Genomic DNA, 18,164 nt, shown 5'->3' with positions numbered 1-18,164 from the left:
CATATTTTGTTTTTATACAAGGGAATCAGAATATTATCCTTTGAAACAGCTTAGATTTTTCTATGAAAAATATTTTTTTCTTTTTTTGCCCATGTAAAACTCATTACCATGATTTTACAGTTTTGTGGATGGTTGCCAGAGCGTTGCTAAATGGTTGCTATTGTGTTCTTAGTGTTTTTAGCATGTAACTATGCATTTTCTATGGTATTCTTACACTCTAAAAAATGCTGGGTTAAAAATAACCCAAGTTGGGTTGAAAATGGACAAACCCAGAGATTGGGTTGTTTTAATCCAGCGGTTGGGTTAAATGTTTGCCCAACCAGCTGGGTAGTTTTATTTAAACCAACTATTATTTAAAAATTGCTATATGGCTAGCTTAAAATGAACCCAAAATATAGTTGTGAAATTAAAAACCAGATGCAATTGGAGACAACAATAATAGACAAAAGGTGAATGTTTATTTATAAGCTTTAATATTTTATTAATATAAATTTAATAGTTTATTAATATAAATGTATTAATAAGCAATTTAATAATTGTTTATTGTTTAATAATTATTCATTGAACATTAATAAATGTTCATTTCCAACATACTTTGGGTTAATTTTAATTAAGCAATACAGTAATTTTTAAACAAAAGTTGAGTTAAGTAAAATTACCCAGCAGGTTGGGCAAACATTTAACCCTACCGCTGGGTTAAAACAACCCAATTGCTGGGTTTGTCCATTTTCAACCCAACTTGGGTTGTTTTTAACCAAGCATATTTTAGAGTGTAGTGGTTGCTTAGTAGATGTCAAGTCAAAACAGCCCACCCCAAGTCTCTATGATTATCATATTTTGTCAGTTTTTTTTATTTTGTATGTTGTATGTATAAATGTTGTGTAATGTTATTTCCATTAGAGGTGCATCAGTTTTTGGTCAAGATTGTATGTTGACAATGCAAGAGGTGAGCACTCTGTAAAGTCTCCTTCACAATTTGAACCTGATGAATTTCGACATTGTCATCCTAGAATATGGCCATGATACATCTTCTTACATGGTTAAAAAATGAAAAGCTACACACTCCATCAATTAGGTTTAAAAGTACTGTTACCAAACATATAATATGCTAGAAACATAATAATCAATAATGATCCAGTCATTGACTCTTAAGTATTTGCGTATTGCGTATTTAAATTCAAATTTAAATAGGCAAATACTATTTAAATGTACTGTACATTTGGCCAGGCATATTCTTACCTATAAACTAATTAAATATATATATATACAAAACTAAATTTTATTTTATTTATTATTATTTTAATAAAAGGAAGAACCCTTCAGTTATGTTCTGCCCAGACTTCCTGATTCATTTTAAAATGTCAACAAAGTTAAGAAAATAGCTGTCAGTTCCCATCCCATCCCAAATTCCTAAGCCTAATTAAGAGCAATAATAATTGTACTTTTTGCTGTATAGTAGTTTTGTCTTTGCATGTGGGAATTTCAAAATAAATTTTGAAACAGTTTAGATCAGCTTTATAAATATTATGACAATGTGTTTCTGAGTAATAAAACTCTATTTTAAAGGCCCTCAGGGACATATACAGGGAGTGCAGAATTATTAGGCAAGTTGATTTTCTGATCATATTTTTTTTCCAAGCACATTTTACCAATTCCAATCCACATCAATCTTAATAACTACTATTAATATTGTTTTTAATCATTTATTAGTGATATATAATTGTTCATGAAGGCTGGAAATGAAGAATGCCCTATATTCAGGTGTGCAGAATTATTAGGCAGGTTTTCTTTTACAGATAAAATGAGCCAAAAAAGAGATTTAACTCAGACTGAAAAGTCAAAAATTATTAAATACTCATGAGAAGGACGCAATACTAATGTAATACTAGGAATTGCAAAGTTAAAGCATGACCATTGGACAGTGAAATGCTCATTGGGTCAGCGGGGTCATACAAAAACAGCTGGAGAAGAAAAGACACGTTAACTGCAAAATAATTAAGAATTAAGGTGAAGAATTAAGTGTGAAACCATCAGGAACCCTTTAGTCTCCAGCGCCACCATTTCCCAGTACTGAAACCTACCTGGAGTCTTCAGAAGTGTGAGGTGTCAGGATCTCAGAGACTTAGGTTAGGTGAAGAATCCTAAAAAGCGCCCTACTCTTAATAAGAATCACAAGCTGAAGTGTTATAAAGTACATGAAGACTGGGTTTTTATAGGCCTTATAGACAGACAGCTTGAGAGTGACTCCTGAAGGACCAGCACCACATCCTCTTGTACCACTGTTTGAAGAATTTATCTTCCAGAATCTGGCAGTAAGGTGTGGGAGTTCACTTTTAGTCCATCTCTTATCCTGAAATGTCCATCTTGCAGGGATGGACTAAATGATCTTCCAAAACTCACTGCTAGATTCTGGAAGATAAATTCTTCAAACAGTGGTACAAGAGGATGTGGTGCTGGTCCTTCACTCTCAAGCTGTCTGTCTATAAGGCCTATAAAAACCCAGTCTTCATGTACTTTATAACACTTCAGCTTGTGATTCTTATTAAGAGCGGGTCATTTTTTAGGATTCTTCACCTAACCTAAGTCTCTGAGATCCTGACACCTCACACTTCTGAAGACTCCAGGTAGGTTTCAGTACTGGGAAATGGTGGCGCTGGAGACTAAAGGGTTCCTGATGGTTTCACACTTAATTCTTCACCTTAATTCTTAATTATTTTGCAGTTAACGTGTCTTTTCTTCTCCAGCTGTTTTTGTATGACCCCGCTGACCCAATGAGCATTTCACTGTCCAATGGTCATGCTTTAACTTTGCAATTTCTAGTATTACATTAGTATTGCGTCCTTCTCATGAGTATTTAATAATTTTTGACTTTTATGTCTGAGTTAAATCTCTTTTTTGGCTCATTTTATCTGTAACAGAAAACCTGCCTAATAATTCTGCACACCTGAATATAGGGCATTCTTCATTTCCAGCCTTCATGAACAATTATATATCACTAATAAATGATTAAAAACAATATTAATAGTAGTTATTAAGATTGATGTGGATTGGAATTGGTAAAATGTGCTTGGAAAAAAAATATGATCAGAAAATCAACTTGCCTAATAATTCTGCACTCCCTGTAGTGTAAATAAAAAGAGATCAGCCACTGTCGCCGTTTGTCAGGTTATACTCTCAAACAGAGGCGTGAAAGCGCTGGATAAAAGATCAGCCTTCGGATCGGCACTTGCGCTGGCCTGGTTTCTTTCGCTGCCGTCTCTTTGGTGCGAGTACAGAAATAGCAGGAACGACTATGACTCATGACTGCACAGCCGAACGTCTCTCTGTCACACTGTCACAAGTGCAGAACCTGTTAGACGACGGATTCTGGAGTTAATGTGGAGACAGCCTGACCGCCTAAAGCAAAGTGAACATGCTGGGGACTTGCTAACATTGCTGCATAATAACTTTGAAAATTACACATGCACACAGAAACGCATGCACCCATGAGACTACATACTTACACATTAGCTGGAGGAGGAGTGACATGTTTCATAGCCTCAACATTAGCTATTTTTTTAGGTAATATATGTATTTGATTATATATATGTGTGTGTGTGTGTGTTAGTGCCAACCTGGTCTCTTGATGAAAACGTACCCGTGGGCACGTTTTCGTGAGTCGCGAAATACGTACCAGTGAGTACATATAGCTGCAGTTTCGCTCTGAAATGTCCACTGAGCGGCGCCAAAAGCGTGTTGTTTTTTTTGCTGGAGCAGATAATGGGGTGAATTCGGTACGTTTTTATGACATTGCTTTTTAGACGAATCGCCGCGGTTCTTGATTTGACGTTTGTGCTCCGTTGCGTTTTAAAATAACTTCCCACCGACGCTACCCCTAAACCTACCCGATAGTGTTACAAAAAGCAAACGCGACGTAAGAAGCGTCCGTTTTTCAGCTCGTTTATATCTCTCTTTGAGCTCTCTTTTTTTCTTTTTTTTTTTTGTTGCCGTCAGTCGCCTTTCACGGGATTCGTACCCAGGCAGGGGAAGTCGACTCCATAGAAGTCCAACTCCGTATCGGCCGAGCTACCGAGCAAGCTTGGTCACGGTCAAAAAAAGCGAAACGCGTAGAGCCGGAGAGTCCAAAGTATGTTCGTTTACAAATTGGGCACTCCGGTCGGATGCGTTTTGAAGCCGTGACGTGATATTGCGCGAGGAGACGCCAAAACGAGTCTTTACGAATCCATAATCTGACCCCGGCCGTCATCAAAACCGTGCGTGAAAACGAGCAAAAGCGTTCATCGACGTTTTGCCGGCCTCTAGCGTTCGTTTCTGTCGGAAACTGCGGCGAGACGTACTCGCCGGTACGTAATTTTGTGTCTCGCCAAAACGTGCCCATTGGTACGTCTCTCCCATGAGACCAGGTTGGTTAGTGCTGTCAATAAATTGCAAAAAAAACAAAAAAAAAATTGCACTTTTTTCTGTAATTAATCATGACTAATCGCGATTAAAATCTTTGGAGTTTTTTATATTTTTATATTGTAATAATTTCACAATTACTCTCCAAATTAATGTAAAAACAACTGGCACTTTTCCACTGCGTGGAACAGCTTGGCTCAGATCGGCACACCTCGCTTACTTTCAGTTTGCTTTTCCACTGCAATTTAGTACTAGGGCTGTCAAACGATTAATCGCGATTAATCGCATACAAACTAAATGTTTAAGTTTGCCTAATATATGTGGGTGTACTGTGTGTAATTATTATGTACATATAAATACAAACACATTCATGTATATATTTGAGAAATATTTACAAGTATATGTATTTATTCATATTTTTATATAATTTATATTATATATAAATACAAATATTTTGTACATAAATAGCATATTTCTCTTAAATATATACATTAATTTGTGTGTGTTTATATATGCATATTAATTACACACAGTACTCACACATATATTAGGCAATCTCAGACTTTTATTTTGTATGTGATTAATCGTTTGACAGCCCCATTTAGTACCGCTTCAAAGTGGTTGGGATTATAGACTGATTGTTACAGTTGCACCGCCTTTACTGCTGTGGATACACTCCTCGGCTACCAACGAGTCTACACCCTGTCTACTGAACACGATACTTACAGCCATTTCTTTTTTCAAGTTGTGTATGATGGTTGTTTAAAGCAAGTCATTAAAAAAAAAAAAACTCTAAAAGTTTCTCTATTCCTCTAAAAGTTCCGGACATCAAAATGAAGCATATTTGTAGAGTGTGCAATTTGAAATCCCAGATTAATTAATGCCAGTATTGAATTGAATTCAATCAGCGCCAATACGTAACATAGCTCTATTAGGTTTACATAAGCATTAAAAATCACTTCAAAGATGCACAGAATCACAGAACGAAACAAATGTGATAATGTCAGGTGGCAGCACTACATCTCGCTTTCTCTTTCTCTCTCTCATAGAGGTCAGGGTGGTCTCTGTCTGTTACGGTGTTTGCAGCAGCGGGAGGCATTGCAAGGTGAAGACACATCGCCTGTCATTGTGCTGAGCGAGAAAGAAAGAGAGAGAGACAGTGGGGAAAGGAGGGAGGTAGACAGGGAGTCGAGAGAGAGAGAGAGAAGCTGCGTTCTCTGCCTCACCGAAATCGCTCGTTCACACTCGCTGTTGACGGATGAGCCGTCGGTCGAGGCTGAGAGCTCGGCAGCTTGTGTCAAGCTGAGGGGAGAGCGGAACATGAACATAATGAGAACCTTCCCTCGCTTGCTTTCAGATACCGGGCAGAAGAAGACACCGGAGAAGAAGGATGGAAGGCGGATGTCGTTCCAGAGACCGAAGGGCACCATCGAGTATTCTGTAAGTGAGAACATCAATCCCTTTCCTCGTTATTTCTGTGCATGTGCTTTGTGTTTTGTAGGGTCATATCTTGCAGATCTCATCCCAGCTCTGTTTACTCTGAGGATTTTTCCACATGTACCTGTGAGATTACTGTGAGAGTTCGCACGAGGTCCACAGAGATGATTTGAGACCGAGCGTGTTTTCATCAGCGTTTAGTAAGGAGCAGATGCATGAAGCCGTGCGAATGTTTACATCAGCCTGTTTATTTTCACCGGTCTGCATGCGAATGTCCTCTACGCTTATCAACATGCATTCCAGCAGAGTATTGTTGAATGACCTTCCTTTCTGCGTTTGCATTTCTATTGATTTGGCGTGTGTGTGCTGATTGTGAGAGAGACTGTGTGAGCTTCGATTGTCTATCTTAACAGCTTGTTGTGTTCTTGAAATGACCCTCAAATTCCAGCTGCGGGCAGAACGCTTTTCATCTCTCTCCCTAGTAACAGAGGAGCGTGTGGGTTGAGCCAAGCTCTGGAGTTCTGCCTGGAAGTGCAGAGACTGAGGAGAGGAAACTGCTGGCGGCTAGAGCTGTAATTTAGCCAGAAGATTGGAATCATATCCCTTTTCCACCAAAAATGGTGCTGGTGCTGGTGCTGGTGCTGGTGCTCAGCCAGGGACTCTGAGAACGTCTATCAGAAACGGCTAACATTTCCTCTGGCTTAGACAAACTGACTAGATTATTGTCTTTGTTTACAAGTCTACAAGTTTTGAAAACATATTTTAGCATCCAAAGTAAGGCAGTTTGTGAACATAATTATGTGTCCGCATTGTGTGAACACAACCATCCTGTCGTGGTAAAAATCCATCCACTCCATTTGTTATTTTCCCCATAAATCCGAAAGAGTGTCTAAAAATGAGCCATTCGGGAATGTGATCCAGTGTGACATGGGAACAGGCCCCGCCCATGACTGGCACAGAATCCGTACTATTAGCTTAGCTCCTCCTCTAAGTGAGCTGTACACAGTCTGCCGTGTTTATCTCAAGTAAGAAATTCAAGTAATAAATGTATTTTTATTAAAAGATTAAAAAATTAGCCCAAGCTTTACTCACCTTCAAGCCATCCTAGGTGTATACGACTTCCTTCTTTTTGATGAACACAATCAGAGATATTTAATAAATATCCTGACATGAGCTTCAGGGGTCAGGAGTATGAGCTGAAGAAAGTGCTTCCATCCACATCCATCCATCATAAACGTATCCCACAAGGCTCCAGGGGGTTAATAAAGGTCCTCTGAAGCGAAGCAAAGCATTTATGTATACAAATATCCATATTTAACAAGTTATGAAGTAAAATATCTAGCTTCCACCAGACCGCCTTCTGTACTGAAGTTACGAAAAAATATAAACTGGCATCGCGTCAGTTACACTTTTTTCATAAGTTGAATAGGGAAGGCGTGGGACGTAGCGTAAGCTTTTTGAACTGCAAGAGTTTTACACTTACGTTGAATACAAAAGGCAGTCTGGCGGAAGCTAGATATTGTACTTCATAACTTGTTAAATTAAACTTGTTTTTGACATAACCTTGTATTTGACAGCTGAAGTAAAAAGATGTTAAAGGTGCTAAAGAGGATCTTTTTCGAAATCCTTTCGAAGTTTTTGAAATGAGCGCATGCATAAGAACAACCCCTCTCCTTCACAGCTCATTTCCAGGGAACGCCTCCCAAAACTCGTGCACGAGTGTTTACCACCGGCATTCGCTGTGTCGTGTTAGTGGACTCACCGCAGGTAACTCATAATCTGCAGTTGTTACTCCTGTCTCCTGACAAAAACATTGCATGCGGCGCCCGTGGAGTGTGGAAAGTTTCTGGAGCGCGCAGCCGATGGCAGTGATTGACAAGCCAGAGGGCCAATCGTTACACGATAATCACGTAAATGATTGGCTGATGTTTTTAAGGCCCTACCTCGTGCACAGATGATGTATATTAATATTATTCCTTTCAGTGCACCTAATAAATAGTCTTTATCAGTTAGTAAAGACAGTTTCAAGTAATATTGCAAAAATTTATAAAACAAAACATCCTCTTTAGCACCTTTAAAGAGAACTTAGTTTAATACTCACAGGACGCGCCGTCTTGACAGACAGCTTACTGTGCGCGTGCTTCGGAAGTGTTCATTTAGAAAACCATAGAAGTTTAAATTGATATGGCTTTAAAACACATGCAAATATTAACTTTCATGATGACAAACAACTGTCAAATGTCATGTTCGCACGATCACGATAGAGATGATAATCAAAACCAAACAGATGTTTTGTTAGTTTTTGGCAGTATCCCACCTTTTTGATTTTGTGAGTTGCTTTTAATGCAACAAACATTTACAACAAATAATTATTCTGAGCAATTTGTGTACATATATGAAACTGAAATATTATGAATTAGTTTAAGATTGACTCGTCAGACACCGGCATCCTATGAGTGGAATATGGGCATCAGATTCAGTTCAGAACTGGTATCAGGCAGCCGTGGAATCAGATGCTGGTGTTGTTGACGTGCTCTGCTCATGAGAGACAGCGTTGCTGCTGCTGTCACGGTTCTGTTTCCAGACGGTTCTGCTCTCCCCTCGGATCTGGGCAGGTGTCTGACACCCGTCTCCCCCACACACAAACTGAAGATCTGTCTCTGTCGGCCAAAAGTGATTGACAGGGCTTTTGTTTTCCTCCGCAGAGCGTGAAAAGTGTGCAAGACGACTGCGGGGCATTTGTCACAGGGCATAAACAGCGTGTCATGAGGCTGTTTGTGGTTGTTGGTGGGGGTTAACATGCCCATACTATAAACGTCAGCGGGGTCTAGTGTTGTTTTGAACCTGATTGACTCTCATTGTATGAAAAAAAAAAAAAAAAAAAAAAAAAAAAAAATTTTTGGGTGAACTATCCCTGTAAGATTTTCAGAGAAACTGTCTCTGTAATTGTTGCCTCTGGCCACAGGTGAATGTCTGCATTGCTGTTTTCTCAAGAAGCAGTCTTGACCTCAAGAGGGTTTGAAGGAGAGCTAAACTATTGTAGCCCATCTGCTCAGTCACTAATAGCACTCTGCAGGTCAGTGGGCTCTGACTATTGGCTGGTCTGTGGCCAATTAAATCAGTTGCAAAGGAAAGGGCAAGAGAGATTGAGATCTCATTGGAAAGAAACACTGTGGATTCAGCATTGGCATTAATGCTTCTGAATCTGTTGATTCCTACATTAGTCTGATTCGGCTAGAGTAGTTGTAGATGCACTGAAGTTGTGTAGTTAGTGATTAAAGCTTATAGTCTCATTATGATGCAGACTGTGCACAGAATCAATTGACATTCTGTGCATATTTATTATTGCATTGATTTGTATTCAACATCAGCAAATCACAACAATCACCTTTAAAAATACATTTCTGACTATACATGAAGCTCATTTGGAATTTTATCACAGGTTTGAACTGATTTAAATACTTTTAGGGTGAGTGTGAAGAGCTTAATGCTGTGAGTGTGTGTGACCAGGCTCACCGTTTGCCCCTTGACCTCCTGCTGACATCTTCCAAAACAGGCTGTTGGAAGATTAAAGACACCTTGAGATGGTACAAAAGTACTGTGGAGGAACAATGGTTTCAGATGGTACTTTTTATATTTACCAAAGTACTGAATGATCATGTACTATGGTTTTTACAAGGTACTCCCAGGTTCTTCAAAGAATACTATAGTATTACCATGTCTAAAGCATGGATGATATTTTCATGGTGTTTTTTTTTTTTTTGTTTGTTTGTTTGTTTTTTTGTTTTTTTTTGTAAGCGCTTGTAGGTTCTGTGAAAGAGAGAACGCCAACGTCTTGCCAAGACTGCTGAGCTAAAATTACTTCTTTAAGTGATCATAGACGCAGTTAGCCAGCGTGTGCCATGAGGGTAGTAGTAATGACAGCGTCACTATGGCAACTCTCATGCCACGGCAGCCGTGATGTCCCACGTAGTATGGAGCTGATTTGACATTCTGCTTGATTGCACCATTTGCTGGAATGTCATTTCCAGTTTGATGAGCTGTGTGTTCTGTGAATCTCACAAAACCACTCAAGAACATGTATGGGTTGTTTTTTATCCCAAAAATCTAGTAATGTCAAGTAAAAAATCTGTCTTTATGTTGTTCCTATATTTTTCATAATGAAAACAAAGCTTATTTTAGGTCCAATACAAATGTTTTGCAATGTAACATTATTTTTATGTCAATTATCATTACTGAAATGCAAATGAAAGAAGATTAATATATAATTTAAATTGTATAGAATTTATACATCATATTTATTTGTTTGTTTGTTTTTTTTATATTCTGTGGACTGGAAATGTGACCTTAATTGCCATGAAAGTAATGCCCAATGCAAAAAATCCTTTATACAAAGATTGTAATATAATATTAATGCTGTCAAAATCAGCTCGTTAACGCATGCAATAAAAATGTTCAGTTTAAATATATTTAAAATATTGTATATATTTGGAAAATATTGGAAATATTTCAAATGTGGAGATTAAATGTGAAATTACAATATAAATACAGTCTAAAATTTATTCAGACACCTTGAACATTTCATTCATTATTTCAGTTTATTCACTATAGTTTAAAAAATGGTAATAAAATATGACAAGGTCTCAGAGTTAAACTGTGTCAGAAAAAAATAATCTTAATTATGTCAGATAAAACTTAAGCAAAACATGGTCAGGTCTGAATAATTTTTGGTCCCAAATTTTTAACAATTTTACTGGTAGTTCACTGAAGAATTTTAGGGTATAATATGTCACAGTTTACTTTATTTTGCTATCCTCACTTACATAAATGAACTATAGTGTCCTGCACCAACTAGTAAAAAAATATTGTAAAAAATTATATCTGGTTACTGAATAATTTTTGGTTTGACTGTATATATTAAAAACTTTAATGTTAGGTGCGATTAATCGTCATTAATTACAGAAAAATGTGTGATTAACTTTTTTTCAATCGATTGACAGCACTATATAATATTAAAAATAAATATTATTGTCATTCTTATTATTATGACTTGATTGATTGATTGATTGATTGACAGGTAGATTATATATATATATATATATATATATATATATATATATATATATATATATATATATATATATATATATATATATATATATATTATATATTATATATAATGACCTGGAGATGTCACATGTAGCCTGTTTTGGTTTTGTCTTCTCTGTTACTGTTTTTCTTGCCTGATTTCCTGATTAGTTTCCTCATGTGTTAATTAGTCTTTCACACCTGTTCTTTATCAAGTCATTTATGTTCCTCTCGTATTTAAGCCCTGTGTTTTATCTTTTTCAGTATCGACAATATTTAGTGGTTGTGTTTACTATAATCTCCAGCGATCTCCTGTGTTTTAGTTTGTGAATATAGTATAGATTATTCAGTATACTCCTTCATTGTGTGCGTCTCTACAGAACCCACGCCTGACAGATGTGACCTTAATTGTCATGAAAATAAGTCACAATGCAAAGATTCTTTTTAAAAATATACTTTTAAAAACACATAAACACACACACACACACATGTATGATATGATGGATCCTTGTGACGTTAGCCATATTAAAAGATAACAGAAATCAAGGCAAATGTATTTATATTGCACTTTTGATACACAGTGGCCATTTAAAGTACTTAATGATTACAAACACATAATTAATTCATATAAAAATAACATTAATTTACAAATGTAAAAGTGTATTGAAAGAAATTAGGAGGGACATAATGCAGTAAAAAAAAAAAAAAATCACTATAACTAAATAATACACACAAATGATGTGTTTTGTGTTTGGACTTGAATATTGCTCCCAGCTGTAGAGTGGTGTAATAGCTAAACACTGTCTCATGATGTTTGGAACCAACCCTAGACATAACTAGCCTTGATCCCAATGACCTAAGAGGTCTTTGACTCTAAATTCAGGATGCATGAGTCACGTTTGAAGATGATGTAAAATGTGCCTCTGGCTACAGATTCTATTGCCAAGTTGCTAAACAGTGTATAGTTATGCTGAAGAATTATACTACTTGCCAGAAGAATTATTAACCTTGATAATCGTATGTGTCAGGAACCCAGTGTAACGACTGATGTGTTCTGGTTTTTTGCATTTGACTTGCATTTGATCCTCAGAAGGAACCATGTGTGGGAAATGTTGAGTTTGTCTAGACTGTTCTGATGACTCGTACTGCTGCATGTGTCTGTTTTTCCAAACAGAAGCGACTGGCAATGGTTGACATCTCCGCTGGCACTGCTCGTGTTGGATATTAAGTGATATTTTTATCCACGGCTGCCTTTAGAAAGAGGACGACAGACCTCAGCGGGACTTCCTGCTATTGAATTAGGAGAGGAGAAAACACGAAGGATAGAGCACGTCTAGACTGTGGAGCAAATCATAAATTCTCCATCTAACAGAGGCATTAGTGTCCGCTGAAGGCAGGTTGTGTTTGCTCTGAAATGAAGCGTCCAGAAGCTACAAATAAATAGCCCACGGAAGAGCCGGTTTCAAATGGCTCTCGCAGGGAATCAATGTTCTGTGCCAGACAGAAGGGATGAAAGGTAGCTGCTAGCACAGGGGCATTGGGAATATCGACTACTGACGTTCCCATCTGGAGACAACCAGAAAACTTCTGTGCAAATTCGTGGGGGGTTTCTTTCATTCTCAAAGAAAAATAAACTCAGAAGTCTGATTCAGAGTTGAAATGGCATTGGATATGATGCTTTTTTCTGTATGATGTTGGGGAAAACTCTGTGATGACGTAAATCATTTCAATTATAAAGATGCATGTTTGTTTGTTTGTTTGTTTGTTTATTAATTTGGCTTGTCTTCTTAGGGCCTGTTCACACTGGACACATTCTTGCATTCAAGACAAGGATCTTGAGGCATGTTTTTCAAAGTTGAACTACTTTTAACTTGATGTGGTTTCTGCAAGATGGTGACAAAAAAAAATGAGGCACGTGGTTTCATGTCAAACAAAACTGGTGTACATGATGAAGAAGAGCCACGTTTTTGTTTATTGGGAAGTGATTACAGGGTTAGTTAACCCAAAAAATGAAAATTCTGTGATCATTTACTCTCCCTCAAGTTGATCCAAACCTGTATGAATTTTCTTTTTCTTTAAACATAAATGGAAATGTTTAGCTTCCATAGACCAAATTCTATAGTGTGTTTTGTCTCCTTGATCTGATCATCTCACTGTCCTCCTCACATGAGAAACTTCTGATATACTGTAACAAACAGACTTAGTCTCAGAACTATGTAGAATCCTTTACATTAAGATATTATCAACAATGTAATAGTCATCTGACTGTCCTAAGTTCAGATGTTTAGAGGACTATAATCTGGTGATATGTAGAGGAATTTAGTATATCGGTGTTGTGTAGAATTGATCATGCAGTCATAAGTTCCACACAATATGTGCAAAAGGGGAAGAATATGTTCACACCATGCACCATGCATTTCTCTTACTGTTAGGTTTTTGTCCTCTCACTTACAAACACAAACAGTTTTTTCTGTTCTTTTTTGCAGGCTTTTCACTGTACGTGACCTCAATTTTTTATTTTTATTATTATTTATTTTTATTATTTATTTATTTTTACTGGATAATGGTCTGCTGGCTAACATTCTATAGTAGTAGTTGGTGCTTAGGATAAAGTTAGTTAAAATGATAAATCAACACACATAGTTGATGGTTGGACATGTGCAGAATGTGGAGTAACACAAACTGGCTCAGAATTGGATCAAAGATCAGAATTGGACTAGAAATGATTAGCAGATTTACACTACCATTCAAAAGTTTTTGGTCAGTAGATATATATGTATATAGAAGGAAAGAAATTAATACTTTAGTTCAGTAAGGATACATTACATTGATCAAAAGTGAGAGTAAAGACTTTTAAAGATTTGTTTAATGTTTCTTGAGCAGCAAAGGATCATGTGACACTGAAGACTGGAGTAATGATGCTGAAAATTCAGCTTTGCCATCACAGGAATAAATTATATTTTAAAATATATTCAAATAGAAAAAAAAATCACTCAACATTCAATATTACTGTTTTTACTGTATTTTTTTATTAATCAAATAAATGCAGCCTTAGTGAGCATAAGAGACTTCTTTTAAAAAACATTTAAAAAATCGTACCAACCCCAAACTTTTGAATGGTGGTGTAGGACATTCACCTTGTGTAGACCAAAAGGAATTGTCTGGCTATCACCAGACCAAGCTCAATTTAAAATTGAACATTGGTCTCGGGAGTTTGCTATGTATTTTCTACTGCACAAGAGGCGTGATCAACGAGTATTATTCACGTAATTGGATAGCCCTTCAACCAATCAGATCAACGATCCGGGTGACGTACTTTGCAGAGCGACGCGAAAACTCCAGACAAGTTTAGTTTGTAGCATTGATCAGCGGTTTGCAGAAGCAGCAATGGCATCGGGTGAGTGGTATTTACACCCCCTCGAGTAATTTGTTTGCTAAACTAAAGAAGTCATTCAACATCATCGAGAGGTTAAAAGGAATCGGATTGAAGGTCGTGCTTGCCGTCGCTTCTCTATCGTCATCGTGTTATACCCGCCAATAGCGAGCAAGGTGGATAAAGCCAGTCTGTGATTGGTTCCCGCAAAAGTGTAACAGAAGCAGTAGAAATGAATGTACGGGTTTCCAGACTGAGTTGCTGGGCGAAATCAAATCGCCGACAGATCAGGCTGGGTTTACCCAGTCTACAAAAGGAAGGCAAAGAAATGGTTTTCTCTTCTCCTTTTTCCATGTTTTTACATGTTTTTGTACATGTGTTGTGCAGGTGGAGTCACGGGACACTCTAAACAGCATCTCGCTGAAGTTTGACACCACTCCCAACGAACTTGTTCAGCTCAACAAACTCTTCTCCAGAAATGTGGTCCCTGGTCAGGTATGTATTTTCATATTTAATATCCTGTTTCACTTGCAAATATGTCACATTTCTGAAGTAAAATTTGTTTTTTATTTATTTTTAGATATTGTTTTAAGCTAATGTTGTCGATTGCCGATAGTTAAAACCCAACTTTTAGCTTTTACTCATTGAATATCATGTTTTGCTCTGAAATATGTGACATTACAGAAGTAAAAAAGGTTGTAAATGCCATTACACATTGGCTATAAAGTCACAAAAATCACACACTCTTAACTGAATTCAAGGCGGGTTTCGTCTGCAGACACTCATTACAACGCTTCACTCCCTCGCCATTAGATCTCTGCCAAGCGTTAGACAAAGAATCAATCTCTCACTGTTTAATATAGTGCAACAGCATATCAATTATTGGCCGATATGACATTTAACCAGATGATATCTCTCAGATAGATGGAGTGATTAATGACTTCTCTTTTCCAGTCAGTGCATGAGCGGTTATGAAAGATCTCTTGCTAAACAGCTCCAGTATTGCTTCATCATCTCCTCACAAATACATGTTAAGCAAAGCTGAAGTCCGGATCGTTGATATTCACGTAGCGCTGGGTGCAGTAATGAGAGGGTAATAGATAGAGTCAGGTGCTGGAGATTGTGACCGCTGCCTGACGCGGTACAGCTGGAGGGCTCTCAGCGCAGATCACGTGACCAAACTCTGCGGCTCCTTCCATTAGCGTAATACAAGTGGAGCCCAGTTCGGTGTTCAGAGATCTGAGGTGCACCTGGAGAGACCACATTAGATGAGATGATTTCTTCCCTGTACTTTCCCTGTATTGTACCGTTTTGCATGGGAATGTTTAAAAAAATGCAATAAAATAGAAAGTTTGTGTATGTGAGTATGTATTATAATTATAAATATATAATTATATATATATGCACACAGGGCCTAAATTAACACTCGCCAAGCACCAAATGTGAGTAAAAATCTGTGTTCGTGAGTCGCCAGATGGTGGTAACATTTTTATGAATTCTTAACAATGCAATGTTGTGAGAACATGAACGTCAACGACGCTCTGTACAGTTGGCGGTCAGTGCAGTGCGAAAGTTTAAGCCTTTTCACTGTAAATATTTAAGCGCTTAACTCTTAAAGTGACAGCATCCTAATATTCCTGCTGCTGTCTGTTTTTAATGTTAACCAAAGAACAAAGGGAAAGAAATCTCTCGCTGCTATTGAACTTTAAAAAGGATACGAAGGCTATGCAGTGTTATTTATTTGATTTGACTACTTTATTAAATTTCTGTACCTTGAAACTACTGTTAGACCAATTTTTTATTGTTTTTTTAATCTTTTTTGCATTGTATTTATTTGTGCTATTGCTTGTGTAATTTGATCATTTGTTCTTATTTTATTACTGACTGTTTACTTGTCTTTAAAATATAGCCTATTAATATTATATTAATTTAGCTAGTAGTTTTAGCTGTGGTATCGAAATTGAAATAGAGGATTGTGAATTTTCACTAATATCTAAAATATTGGTTCATAACTGCCTGTTTTTGTTTTATGGCTGGTAAAAAAATAGGTTTGGCCGGTACATTTTCTTAAGTCACGGCCATTGGCAGGTTAGTTTTAGTTTAGTTTTAGGCCCTATATATAAAATATATAAAAAGTGTTTAAAATGATAGATTCAGAATGGATTTGTTCTTTTTCAGCTTCAAATTTTACAGACTTAGCAATATTTTGAATCTGTCCGTCCATCCATCATCCATCCATGTGTCCATCTATCCATTCATCCATCCATAAAATTATTCTGACAAAATCTTTTTTTTTTTTGAAGATGACATCAAAGGTAAAAATGATTAATAATAAAGTAATACATTATAGTAATACATAATAAGTAATACATAAAGTATAAAAATGCAAAGTTTTATTTTCAGGTTGTACAGTGGTAATTGTAATTGTCAATTTATAAAAACACAAGAGGTCTATGATACAGTATGTCCTCATTTACATAAGTAGAATCATATATGTGTGTATTGATTGTGCATCCATGCATGCAGTTGCTGGCTGCCATGGCTGGTATTTATAAAGTGTTACGCTGTGGTTGTGTTTGCAGGTTCTGTATGTTCCTGATCCAGAGTACGTGTCCAGTGCGGGCAGCTCTCCCTCCTTCAGTCCCAGCAGCCCACTCTCTCCCACCTCCTCAGAAGCTGACCTGGAGAAAGTGACCACAGTATGTGACATTTCCTTCTTCACACCCCACAGCCTCATCATTTAACCTGTGCTCTTGAGGGACTCGCACACAATCAGACATGCCCTGAGCATGGCATGTGTTCATACTGAAGGCTCTCTGGGAATTTTCTAGCAATTTTCCAAAATCGAAGCTCTGTGTGATTGTGTATCTTTTGCTTTCTGGTTTACAAGAATCATGTGAGAGGGCCTTAATAGAACAGTGATATCATGAGCCGGCAGCACAAAATGCTGCTGTTCATTGTTAGTCAGGAAACATTGTGCTTTGTTTTTCATCAGCTGATAGGAAGAATGCCAGTCTTGCAGAAAAGCTCCATTAGGTTGTCGAGGTATCCATGTGTTTGTCAAGACGAATAAGAGCTGGAATTGTTGACTTTAGTTAATTAACTCAGTGTCCACACATTCATCTTTAAAGCTGAATGTAATTGTTAAAATACTTCCAAGTTTAATATGCAGAGACAACTAGAAGACATTCATAGGATGATTCTCTTAAACATGTAAAGATTGTGGCTCTCTGGTGCTGTCAAAACACTGACTAATGTCAAATAGAAGAAGTGTTCAGGAAAACTATTCTGCAAAATACCAATTCTGTTTGGTAATTACCTGGCAAATTACACGCTTCAACTTTAAATATTGCAAATATACCACTGTCAATCTAATATTAGTTACCAACGAAGAACAGATGTATACATAAAATATTTATACGCCGCAAATAATGTACTTCTGTAAATTTGCTTTTGAGTAGATTTTGAGAACACCTGACTCAAGGCTCTGGTTTTTCACTGTCGGATGTGATATTTACACGCCCTCTGTAATAAAAAACCCTGCCATGAGCTGTGTTGACTTGCCCTCATTCTTAGAAACACTTCATCTAAATCCCAAAGAAATGAGCCGATACTGGTGTGATTAATAGAACTGGGTGATAAATGGAGAAAAAAAAAAAACCTTTTCACAATATTATATATATATATATATATATATATATATATATATATATATATATATATATATATATATATATATATATATATATATATATATATATATATATATATATATAAAAAATACTGTGTGTATATATATTATGTATAATATATATTATACAGTCAAACAAAATGTATTCAGACACCTTGAACATTTCATTCTTTAATA

At 36.8% G+C, this 18,164-nt stretch overlaps 1 protein-coding gene across 3 annotated transcripts in view; it reads left to right on the top strand.

Moving 5' to 3' along the window:
• oxr1a (oxidation resistance 1a) overlaps nt 1-18,164 on the top strand; it is a 196,086-nt gene that overhangs the window by 133,358 nt on the left and 44,564 nt on the right. For all 3 annotated transcript variants that reach the window (XM_067410617.1, XM_067410632.1, XM_067410625.1), the window contains 3 exons: nt 5,756-5,838; nt 14,684-14,791; nt 16,879-16,995. In XM_067410617.1, coding sequence (XP_067266718.1) covers nt 5,756-5,838; nt 14,684-14,791; nt 16,879-16,995 — 308 coding nt within the window. The remainder of the gene's footprint in view (nt 1-5,755; nt 5,839-14,683; nt 14,792-16,878; nt 16,996-18,164) is intronic.

This window comes from Chanodichthys erythropterus, chromosome 2 (assembly GCF_024489055.1).
Source record: "Chanodichthys erythropterus isolate Z2021 chromosome 2, ASM2448905v1, whole genome shotgun sequence".
Taxonomy (NCBI): domain Eukaryota; kingdom Metazoa; phylum Chordata; class Actinopteri; order Cypriniformes; family Xenocyprididae; genus Chanodichthys; species Chanodichthys erythropterus.
Note: the sequence above shows the minus strand (reverse complement) of the source record. Positions and strands in the feature narration are given on the sequence as shown.